Source organism: Marmota monax, unplaced genomic scaffold (assembly GCF_021218885.2).
Source record: "Marmota monax isolate L192 unplaced genomic scaffold, Marmota_monax_Labrador192_F-V1.1 WCK01_AAM20220418_F8-fsc00052, whole genome shotgun sequence".
Lineage (NCBI taxonomy): Eukaryota > Metazoa > Chordata > Mammalia > Rodentia > Sciuridae > Marmota > Marmota monax.
The window spans coordinates 4,341,433-4,354,341 of record NW_026693473.1 but is presented as its reverse complement, the minus strand read 5'-3'; the positions used below and the strand labels follow the sequence as shown (position 1 = coordinate 4,354,341).

At 35.7% G+C, this 12,909-nt stretch overlaps 1 protein-coding gene across 1 annotated transcript in view; it reads right to left on the bottom strand.

The window, feature by feature from the left end:
* Positions 1 to 12,909, bottom strand: part of Sec22a (SEC22 homolog A, vesicle trafficking protein) — a 59,538-nt gene that overhangs the window by 18,679 nt on the left and 27,950 nt on the right. Inside the window, exon 6 of the mRNA XM_046458070.2 lies at positions 3,942 to 4,057. Within this exon, the coding sequence (XP_046314026.1) occupies positions 3,942 to 4,057 (116 nt within the window). The remainder of the gene's footprint in view (positions 1 to 3,941; positions 4,058 to 12,909) is intronic.

The window sequence follows — 12,909 nt, the reverse complement described above, 5'->3', positions numbered from 1 at the left end:
CTAAAAATCTCTAAAAGATGGAGTTTGAAGAACATCCAGGTTGGTGAGCACATCCATAAATGCGGGCAGTGGTATCCCTTAACCCTACAGGGACAGATGCTCCTGTGCTCAGACCTCCCCCTATATACCTCTTCATCTGGTTATTCATCTGTAAACTTGTAATATTCTTTATAATAAATGGGTAAAGATGTTTCCCTGAGTTCTGTGAACCATTCTAGCAAATGACTGTATCAAAGGAGGGAGTTGTGAGAAGATCCAAGTTACAGCCTTGGTTGTAATCACAGGTGACACTGGATTTGCAACTGGCAACTCATCTCATATTGGGGGAGGAACAGTCTTGTGGGACTCCACCCTTAACCTGTGAGGTCTGTGGTAACTCCAAGTAGACAGTGTCAGAATTGACTTGAACTGTAGAGCACTCAACTGGTGTTGAAGAACTGGTTAGTGTGAGAAAACCTTATACACACCTGATAGCAAAAATGAAGTTCTAGAAGTACAGAATGCCATGAGTGAGAATACAAAACAAAACGGCTTGCTTTTCTCTGTACTCTGGCCTTTCCATATAAACTTTAAAATTACTTTATCAATATCCACAAAATATCTTACTAGGATTTTTATTGGGATTATGTTAAATTTATAGAACACAATAGGAAGAACTGATACTTCAACAACATTGAGTCTTCTTATCTGTGAACATGGAATCTCCATTTATTCAGATATTTCTTTTATCAGATTTTTATAGTGGTCTTTATATGGATCGACTTATTCTTAAGTACTCTTTTTTTGGGTGCCAATACAAATGGTATTGTTTTTCATTTCAAACCTCAGTTGTTCTTTGATGGCATCTAGGACAGCTTTTGGATATTTTAACCTCATATTCTGTGACCTTGCTATAATCACTTATGAGCTGCAGGGCTTTTGTTTTATTTTTTTCCCTTCAATTCCTCATAGCAATCATGTCATCTACAAAGACAGTTTTATTTCTTCCTTTACAATCTGAATACCTTCATTTCCTCTTTCTGTCTTATTACATCAACTGTGACTTCCAGTACAATGCTGAATAGGAGTGGTAAAAGGAAACATTCTTGCCTTGTTTCTGTCTTAGAGGAAAAAGCATCTGGTTTCTCATCACTAAGGATGATGCTAGCTGTAGGGGGTTTTGCAGATGTTTCTTACCAAGGTGAGGAAGTTCTCTCTATTCCTAGTTTGCTGCAAGTTTTTTCACGTGTGGGGATTGGATTTTTGTCAAATGTTTTGTCTGCATCTATTAATATAGTCATGTGATTCTTTTCCTTCCTTAGATTGTTGATATGACATTTGAGGTTTCAAATGTTGAACCAGTCTTGCAGACATGGCATAATGCCCACTTGGTTGTGTTATAAAATCATTTTTATACATTGATAAATTTGATTTGCTAATATATTGCTGAGTATCTTTACATCTATGTTCATGAGAGATATTGGTCTATAAAGTTCTCTTTGTAGAATGTAAATACACTAAGAAATCTCAGAACTATCAGTTCCATGTAAGTAGCAATTAGTTTAATCAGATTATTGTTCTTCTAAAACCTAAAACTGTTGGGCACAGTGGTGCACACCTGTAATCCCAGCCGAGGGAGGCTGAGGCAGGAGGACTAAGAGTTCAGAGCCAGCCTTAGCAACTCAGCAAGACCCTAAACAACTCAGCAAGACCCTGTCTCTAAATAAAATACAAAATAGAGCTGGGGATGTGGCTTTGTGCCCCTGAATTCAATCCCTGTACACCCCCCAAAAAATAAAAATGAAAAAATAATAAAACCTAAAATTGTATCAATTACAATGAGATAAGATATTACTGATAAGAGGGAGCATGGAAAATTATGAAATCAAGGCAGGCTTCAGCTAATTGTAACATCTCAAAAGCAATAGAAGGTTGTAGTTTATACACTTTCCTTAGCTTTTAAGTCATAAATCAGGAGAGAGAAGGGAGAAATCAGCCCAAGAAGAGAGGATATATCAGTGCCTTGGAAAAAAAAAATTATAGTTCCCATTAACCAACTTTGTGGGATACAATAACTTTGTCTGCATTTTAACTTAAAGGTAATATGGTCTGAGTCCCAGGTTCCAAGGCCCTTATGAGTCAGAGATATAAGCGAGGTTCTGTGGTATTGAAGTTTTTCTCTACCCAGGCCTGCTCCACCAACAAAAATCAACTCTTCACATACTGCTACTACAGTTTCTTTCCATTTCATTAATACAATTTAAAAAACAAAAGTGCACCTTATTTAGTAGCTTTTCCAATTAATAGTTTCTAGACTACTCCCGTTTCTTCTTTTGGACAACTTGTTTAATTGGCTCAAAATTGAACTACTTCTGATAGAATAAATCTGACTTAGCTGAGGGGCAGGGGATAGGAAGGCCAAGGAACAGTAACCAGCATCCTCTACTTGAAAGGGGACAGAGGCTTTACCTATAGACAAAGAATGTTTGGAAGAACTAAGAAGTAATGACAAGCCCCATGGAGCCATTTTAGGGACATTTCTATCACCAGAACATGTGATGTCTACTGTTGTCTTTAGGGGAGTCAGTACATTCAGAAGGTATACAGAATGTACCCTCTGAGTATCCCCCAAATTAACAGTACTTTAAAAACAGAATACAGTAGGGGAGGGAGGAGGAAAGGGAAAGGGGAAATACTGGGGAATGATACTGGCCAAATTATATTATTATATATGCATATATATATATGTTTATATATATATATATATATATATATATATATATATATATTACATGTATGTTTGTGTAATAATAAATCCCACCATTATGTACAACTATAATGCATCAATAAAAAAGATGGAGGCCCCGTGTGGTGGCACATGCCTGTAATCCTTTGACTGCTGAGGCAGGAGGATCACAAGTTCAAGGCCAGCCAGTCTCAGAAACTTAGTGAGGCCCTAAGCAACTTAGCAAGACCTATCTCAAAATAAAAAATAAAAAGGGCTGGAAATGTGGCTCAGCAGTTAAGCACTCCTGGGTTCAAACCCCTACTGAGAAAGAGAGAGAGAGAGAGAGAGAGAGAGAGAGAGAGAGAGAGAGAGAGAGAGAGAGAAAGGAAATAAAATATAGTATGTTGTGTGGGTTTTTACAAATGATATTCTTAACTTAAGGCTGACCTGAGAGAAAGAGAGAAAAATCTGATTCACAACATGGAAGTGTCAAGAACTCAGCAGAGAAAGTGAATAGAAACAAGGAATAAAAGCTGTGTAGTCTCAAATGTGCTCAACTCTAAGAAAGGAAATTTCAAAGAGTATACAAAAAGCATAAGAGGAAAAAGTCAATATATTCTGATAGCTACAGTCTCTGGAAGTAACTCCATTGGAGTTGGTAATATCTGAAAAAAAAAAAAATCAGTGGTCTCCAAGGTAGCTCAGGTTTTAGAAGACCACCAACCAAGAAAGGAATAGATAAATAAGTAGAAATATATAGAAGTAGATACAAACACTAGCCATGCATGCCTCCTTCATTCTTCCACTACTCTTTGCCTACTCAGTTCCTTCCAGTACCAGCTCACCTCTCTTCCACAAAGTCTTCTTCTCCTACCCTAACACTGAACTCTCCTTTTCCCAACTCTATTTATTTGGCAATTACTCATGGACTTCTTTGCCTCCCCGATTCAGATTAATCTGTGAGACTACAGGACTCATGTCACATATATCTTGGTGTTCTAAAACATGCCTATCAACAATGCCTATCAGAGTAGATGATAAATAACCAAGTGCTGATTAAGACAAAGTCAACTAGAAATGAGTGTTCTTGAAGGGAGAACAGGGTAGATATAAAGGACACAGACTTTGAGCATGCACTGTGAGCTGCACTAATACCCAAACCAATTCAAATCAATTATATAACAAGTAGAATGAATAGGTACAGTCAACTGAAATTGTAAAAATAGCACAGTACCTGTAGGAGACTTTCTATAGCATGAAAGCCACGAATTAAATTCAGAGCTCCACATAAAAGACTAAGTATAAATGCCACAATCCCTGACAGAGTTGCTGGTTCCAGTCGCTGGTGAGCTGGAAAATAAAAAAAATGGTTAGGAAAGAATACTATATCTCGTGTAGTTGAACTAAAGGCTAAACAGAAATTTATTACTCAATTTAAATGGGTCAAACCCAAGTAATTTTATACAATGTATCTTAGCAATTGGATGTTCTTTAAAATGCAAAATGTTTGAAAATAAGAAAGCTTAATTCCCCTGAACTCAAATCAAATTAACTTCCTTTTTCTATATTTTTTAACAAAGACATCTAACTTGCATTTGGGATATATAATTGTAATAAGCACTCACATCTGGCAGTAAATCAGTTAGGAAAAAAACTGTCTTACTATGTCTTCTATATGCAAGTAAGTGCAAATATCACCAAGGTGACTTTGCTTGAAAATTCATCACATAATTCCTGCTTTTTTCTACAAATGATTAGAAAACATTTTTAAGAAGCTTTTAAGCAAAGCTTCCCCCTTATTTGGATCTCAGGGCTATAAATATCACTGGATATATGTGAAAGCACATATATATTCATCAATCAGAACTTCATAACAGAATGTGCTCTTATAGCTGTGAGATTCTTGGTCCTCTGAATACCACTTGAAGGCAAAAATGATAAAATACCAGCTGCAGAAGTTATCATTTTATCTTAACAAATATATTCCCTCATCTCAGGGCTTCAGTTTTATAACAGCTTCCCTTCATAATCATTTTTCACTAGTAGAATTAACAATAGTCTAAATGAAAACACAAAATTAAATACATAACCATCAAATCTCAGAAGAGAGACAGCAAAGAGAAGACAACAGAATCACATTTTGATTATTTTATTTAAACCACTGAAGTGTAAAAGCCCAACAATGAAGTTAATGAGGTGGAACATTAATATAAGGATGGACTTAAATCTTTCCAAATTATATTCAGCCATTACAGCAGAAAAGCTTCCCCAGTTTATGAAATCAAAAATAGACATATCACAAAAAAGTATTTATTTTTCAAGTTCAGCAGAACATATGGAATAACATTTCCTTAAATTTCTTTTGTGCCCATGCCTGGCCTCCCAATCAATTTCCTTGAGGTTTTAATATGAAAATAGGCAATCAAATATCTCTGTAAGTAGTGGTACCAAGTCTTTTGTCAGTGGAAAAAAACTACCTCACATTTTAAAGCCTACCTAATTTTTCTACCAATTAGTCATATTCTACAGCTTCCCTCCCTCTCCACCCCCTCTCAGTGAGCAAGAGGAAACTGACCTTAATTTTAAAAAGAAATTTTTAATATGGGCCTCAAGAATAAAACCAACTGACAACTAAATATATTATGTAAATCACACTTCTAAATATACAAAATGAGTTTACCTTACTAAAAAAAAAAAGCAAATAATATTCTGCACTATAACTAAACTATATAAGTCAATTAGGTCTGGTTAGTCTTCAACAGAAAGATATTATCATTTTCAAGTGTTGATGAATATCTATTTAAGAAATGAATACTAAGTCTATATAAATTAAATATTTATTGAATTTCTAACACTTGCCTTTGGCCCTAGAGCACTCTCTTTATAATAATAGTATACCATTTATGAATTATTTCAGAATGACCAAAACTATTTTTAAAGGCATAAAGCAAATGATAGGCCTCCTTTAACAAGGACAAGGTATGTACTCTGCTCAAGGACAGGCTGGCACTCTGCCAAATCACTGTGGGAAAGAAATTCTAAAGTGGCAATTTCCCTGCTTCTACCCTCACCCTCTTCCCAAGACCTGTGGCTTGCATTCTGAGAACAGTTATCAAGAAAATTTCACCTACACACAACACAAAGCGGGGGGTGGGGGGGACACACCTACAAGACAATTTCCCACTTTAATAACTGAATTAGATATCTGACCACATTTTAAACTAGCTATCACTGTCATTTTTTACTTCAGTAAAATTTTGTTATCCAAAAATGCTTATTGTACAATTTTGTTTGGCACCATACTAGGCACTATCAGGTGCAGAGTGCATGTGGAACAGTAACAAATGAGAAGCAGTTAGGGAAAAAAATAGTTTTGCTGGATCCAAAGCAGTTGTCACCTGGATGAGTTTTATTTTGTTGCTACTGTCTTCTGCCACAATGCCTTCTCCTTAATTAGCCTCATTAAGCCCAATGGCATTTTCATAACAAAATTAAATTTCTCTCAAAATATACCAATGATTTACAAAGTTTGTAAAAGTTCCTAAAGAAGCAAGATGAAATTCCTTGGAAACAGGGCTATTGGTAGAGGGACTTCAGGAATGCTGAAGAGGAAATAAAGTGAGGAAAAGCAAGGAAAATCTTTGAAGATGGATAAAATGTAATCAGGCATAAAGGAGAGGAATCATACTCCATGCAGAGCATGGAACATGAGCATGGAAATGGAAATGGGAGAAACTCATAAAAGCTTCAACACTTACTACTTCTACCACTACCACTAAAAGTGGCTACTCTCCACGTGCCAGGCACCAAGTGCTTTGAATGTATGAGCTCATTTCAGTGCCAGGCACCAACTGCTTTGAATGTATGAGCTCATTTCATCTCTCCTACAACCCAAAGCAGTAGGCACTATAATTATCCTGTTTTTGTTTTTGTTTTGTTTTTTCAGAAGAAAAAACTAAGGTTTGGGGAAATAAACTTATTTGCTCATGGACACAATGTAAGTAAGCTGAAATTTAAATCCAGGCAGCCTAACTTTAGACCCCGCCCCATGCACTTCCCACCTTTCCACTTCTTCCCTCCCTTTCTTTGTTACTGGCAGTCCTGAGGATGGAACCGGGAGCCTTGAACAGGCTAGGCAAGTGCTCTATTACTGACCAATATCCCAGGCCAGAACTCATGCTCTTAACCATTCTGCTATAGGGCATTGCTAGTGGTTTTGTTTGGCTCAAAGGGTTGTTTGTAAAGAGTAGGGGGAAATAAAATCAGAAAGGGAACTCAAGGAAATTAATAGTCTGAAGTAAAAGGCGAAGAATTATGGGAAATTACATAATGGAGTAACACTGAAGAGCAAGAGACTGATATGGTTAAGGCAATGCTTAAGCATATTAATTTATTAATGGGTTTTAAAGAGATTAGAGGGCTGGGGTTGTAGCTCAGCAGTACTGTGCTCCCCTCACATGCAGAGGCCCTGGGTTCGATCCTCAGCACCACATAAAAATAAAATAAAGGTATTGTATCCATCTACAACTAAAGAGATTAGAAGTAGGAAGAGAGAAACAATACTTTCTGAGTGCCTTCTCACTAACACACATCGTCTCATTTATCCTTCAAAATGGAATACTTCATCAGACAGGAATGACTAACTGCTCTGTGCCTGAAATTCTTCATTGGTAAATTGAGGTAAGTATTTTGCTATGTCAGATAGCTAGTAAGGGCCATCTTCTCAATTAGACCTTAGGTCTGTCTAATTGCAAAGTCCCTGCTCTTTCTACAGTTTTACGGTAGTGAACACATAAGGAGGAAGTCACTGCAAAAAAACTGACAGAGGGCCTGAATTATGATAGTGACAGTAGAAAAGGCAAACAAGAAAGAAGAGACATCATGGAAGTTAAAACTACTAGACTTGGAAACTAATTAGATGTGGGAAACTAAAGGGAATTTTATAAAATGAAAGTGATATTGGCCAAAATATATTGTTACATTGTACAATATATGCAGCAATAAATCCCATCATTATGTACCACTATAATGCACCAAGAAAATATGTAAAAGAAAAAAAACCAAACAAAATGCCAAGTTTTATTCTTGGTGTCTAGGAAGATAAGGTGCTAGCAACTGATCCACAGAAAGAAATGAGAATGTTTTGAACATACCAAATTTGGGGGGAAGATGAAGCACATTTAAATAGCAATTTTCAATTGCTTTTCAAGTGGAAAAGTATTAGCACTGGAGAAGCAAATGAGGTCTGCAACTGAAGGGAAGGGTTTGGATGAGATTACCAAAGGAAAAAGCAGGCTGGTGCAAATCCTTTGTAGAGACTGCCATTCAGTACAGGTAAAAGAGTCTGGGAAGACAAATGTGGAAGAACCAGAGAAGTAAAGAACCATAAAAACATAGCAAAGGAAGACCATCAAGAAGAAAGATGGAGCTAACAGTGCCTTTAGACAAGTCAAAGAAAAATCTGAATTTAAAAAGAAAAAAAAAAACTCCTAGATTTATAAAATAATTTAAGTAGATGAAGGGAAAATTCATAGGCTGGGGTTGTAGCTCCGTGGTAGAGCACTTGCCTAGCATGTGTGAGGCACTGGGTTTGATCCTCAGCACCACATGTACAATAAATGAAAATGCATTCTCTTTTCACATATACCTAATTAAAATAAATTAACTAATTAAAAAAGAAGATAGATAAATAAATAAATAAAAGTATTATGTCCATCTACAACTAAAAAAAATTTTTAAAAAAGAAAGTCAAATAATCACAATGCTCATACAATGCTTACGGGAATGTAAAATGGCAACTAACTCCAGAAAACTGGCAATTTCTTAAAGACTTAAAAATGCTAATAACCTTTTGACCAAGCATTGCACCCCTAATATTTACTCAAGGGAAATGAAAAACATCAATAAAAGATGAATGTTCAATGTAGCTTTATTTACAATAACCAAACACTGGAAACTAAAGGCCATCAGCAAAAAATGAATAAACAAGCTGTGGGATGTTCACACAATGGAATACTTCTTGGCAATAAAAGGAGATATGCAACATGTGTGACATTATGCTAAGGAAAAGAAGTCATACACAGGAATCACACAATATAATCTTGATTATATGAAGTTCTAGAACAAACAATATGAATATAAACTGAAAATAATCAAAATGGTGGTTATCTAGAGAGAAGTCAAGTCTGGGAAGGGATATAAAGGAACTTTTTTATCTTTTTTACTTTTTAAAATTATTTATGTATTTCACAAAGGAACTTTCTATGGGAGATGTAAATGTCATATATTTGTTAAAGAGGCAGACTATGGAATACAGTAATCATGTCATTTTATTTCTGACTTTGAAATCTTGGGGCCTTGCTGACCCTGAGGAACAGCCTCTTCCAGGGTTAGCCAATCTGGCAAACAACCTCAACCACCTTCTCTCATACTTTTAACCACATTCTCTCATACTGAGAGCCACTATGTCCCTGCCCTAATTACCCCATGGCCAGGCATCACACAAATACAGATAGCTCCTATGCCACAGAACTCATTGAAATTGTTCAAACTAAACAATCTTGAAGTCCTCACTCTATCTGATCCATTTCTTCCCTTGGAAACCACAGTAAAGGTTCTTGCCCACATTTTCTCCTTTCCCTTCTCCAGGGATCTATGAGTATTAAACACTATCGTTGCAATGGCAGTCATCTCCTGGTCTGTTGACCTTCCTACAACTGAATAAGAATAACACATATATTTTAAAAACCAGAAGCAAAGATTATGAATTTCCCTTTAAAAAAGAACTATAGAAATAAATTGTCAAATAGATGAGTAGGCAATAGGTGGGAGTAGAGGTGAAACAAGAATGACAAAATATTGATACGATTGCTACAGGAGCAAGATGGTTACAACAGGATTAATTATACTATTAATTATACCTTGCCTATATTTGAATGTTTCCTTAGTGAAACATTTAAAAAGAAAAGAAAGCAAAAGTAGTACTTCATTCAATGTACTGACTTCTGTGATGAACATTTATAGACTTCAGTAAATATTAAGTATACCAAGATAAAAACATTCCTTCCAAACTGGGAGGGAGTGGGCTGTCAAAGGGTTAGAAAGAAAAAAGTAGAAAAATATGAAAAAAGAAAGAAAGAAAGAAAGAAATTGAAACAGTGTAACAGGTTGCAGGAAAGCTTGAAAAACAACGTTTATCAAATGATTATTTACCTTATTCTAAAATAAAATGAGAAATTTTATTTAGAAGTTTCCCCATAAAACTGTCTTTTAACTTGAGGATTATAGAAAACATTGTGTTGACTTGGTCTGAATTAAAAGCAAATTTAAGATTAAAATAAGTTTTAGTTGTCAATTATTTTTTACTGTTTTTTAAAACAATAAGAAATCTCGGATTCTCCCCATTTTCCTAGTGTCTGATGTTTGGTGACCCAGCATACCACTATGGTCTAAAGATCAGAAAGGAATGTACAGAAGTCAGCTAGAATAAAGAGTTTCTAACAGAGTCCACCTCCTGGTAGGCCAGGTTGGACCTACACCTAAAATTAAGGTTATTCTCTTGACTCCCAGGGGGTATATATAAATGGACAGATATACTTAGCAACACTGACTGCCAGACCTGTAGAAGGGGTGGCCAACAGAAGTCTTTGTAGCTCCTCCAACACAGACACCATCAAAATTCTAATCTCTAAAGTAACTGCAGAGATCAGTGGCACCATCCAAGGCTTAAAAGATACGCAGGTGGTGATGACTATTATATTCCTATTTAATTCTCCAGTTAGGTCTCCAAAATGGGTGCATCTTATGTTCCAACTGCACTGTCCCTTACAGCATTAATTCATGCCCTGATATGTAGTACTAATTTGGTAAACTTTTTTCTCAATTCCAATAAACAGGAAATCAGAAACATTTTGTTTTTATTTGACAGAGATATTAGTACATTTACCATATGGCCACTATGATACATCAACTCTGTGCCATAGTCTACAGTAGGGGTTGGCACCACAGGCCAAATTCAGCCAACCTATTCTTTTACATATTGTTTATGGCTACTTTTATGCATCATACCAAGCAGAACTGGAATAGAGACCATGTGGCCTCAAAAACCTTAACTATTTACTGTCTATTCCTTTATAGAATATATTTCCTGACCCGTGGCCTACAAAGATCTAACATTCTAACACCTGTAGAGCATTATTTTCATCCATGTCATTGATGATCACATGTTGATTGTACCTGAAAAACAGATGGTAATGTATGCCTTAGGTTATATGCCAGACCGTGGAAATCACAAAATTGCAGGAGCCTACCACCTCAATCAGTTTCTGAGGGTCAAAGATCAAGAATACGTTAAAAGCCAGGATCAAACTGATGCACCTTGCAACCCATTCCACTAAGAAAAGATATACTGATTAGCATGCCTTTCAGATTTCAAAGATAACAGCACTACATTTGTTTACTGGATAACAATGTTTGAGAAGGGCCCAGAGAAAGAGAAGTATCCAGACTGAACTATAGGACACTTTACTCATTGGTTCTTACAAATTCATGGATCCAATAGTGCTTAAAATATCTCTGGAAGATAAGAATAAACCAGGACAAAAGAATAATAAAAGAGGCCCCTGGGGTTATGAAGCATTGACATGGTCCTTTGGTTAAAAACAAACAAACAAACAAACAAACAAAAACTGTGTCCATTTTGAGAACTAGTTATTGGTTTGCTAGGTGCCTTCACATGAATTATCACGTACACACTATGAACCCCCAAATAATCTCTCTCATACATACATACACACACACACACACACACACATCAAAGAGACACAGCTAACAAACCAACAAAAAACAGAAAATGAAATTTTAAAATTATCAATAAAAATACAATCAGAGGGCTAGGGTTGTGGCTCAGTGGTAGAGTACTTGGCTAGCACATGTGAGGCCCTGGGTTCGATCCTCAGCACCACGTAAAAATAAACAAAATAAAGGCATTGTGTCCATCTACAACAACAACAACAAAAGAGCTTTCAGCTTTAAAAAATGAAACAAAATAAAATTAGATGCCAGGCATGGTGATGCATGCCTATAATCCTAGCAACTCAGGCAGCTGAAGCAGGAGGTTGTAAATTCAAGGCCAGCCTTGTGAGACTGTCTCAAAATAAATAAAAAAGGGCTGGATGTATAACTTAGTGGTAGAATGCCCCTGAGTTCAATCCCCAGTACCACAAAAAAGAAAAATAAAATAAAATCAGAAAAAGAGAGAAAAATGACCGAAACTTGATGAGACAAAGAGAAAACAAGTAAACAAGATGGTAGATTAAAACCAAGCAACTTTAATAATCACGTTAAATGCAAATAGCCCAAACACCTCAATAAAATAGCACAGATAATAAAGTTGGATCTTTTTTAAAGATCTAACTGCTTAGTACCTACAAGACACCACTTTAAAGATACAAAGAAATTAAAAGTAAAAAGATGTAAAGAAAATATGCCATATTAACAAGACAAGTATGTCTACTTTCACAGGGGAGATGTACTGGGGAGTGATTCGCCAAATTACATTGTTATATTGTGTGCATTTATGAATATATAGCAAAACATTCCACCATTATGTACAACTATAATATACAAATAAAAAATGTGGGGGAAAAAAAGGATGTCCAGTCTTACCACTCCTGTTCTCAAAATTCTAGCCAGAACAATTAGGTAAGAGAAGGAAATTAAAGGAATACATATATGAAAAGAATTAGTCAAATTATCTGTTTCTCGATGACATGATCTTATATTTAGAAGATCCAAAAACTTTACCAGAGGACTTCTAAAGCTGATAAATAAATTCAGCAAAGCAGCAGAATACAAGATTAACATTTATAAATTAATAGCTTTCTTACACTCCAACAATAAATCTTCCGAGAAAGAACTTAAGCAAACTATATCATTCACAGCTAATAATCTCAAAAAATGAAATAAAATAAATCTAACCAAGGAGGGGCAATACCTCTACAATGAAAACTACAGAATCCTGAAGAAAAAAATTGAAGACCTTTAAAGATGGAAAGACCTCCCATGTTCTTGGATGGGCAGAATTAATATTGTCAAAATGGCCATATTACCAAAAGCACAATACAAATTCAATATAATCACCATCAAAATACCAATGACATCCTTCACAAAACTAGAAAAGACAGTCTTAAAATTCATTTGGA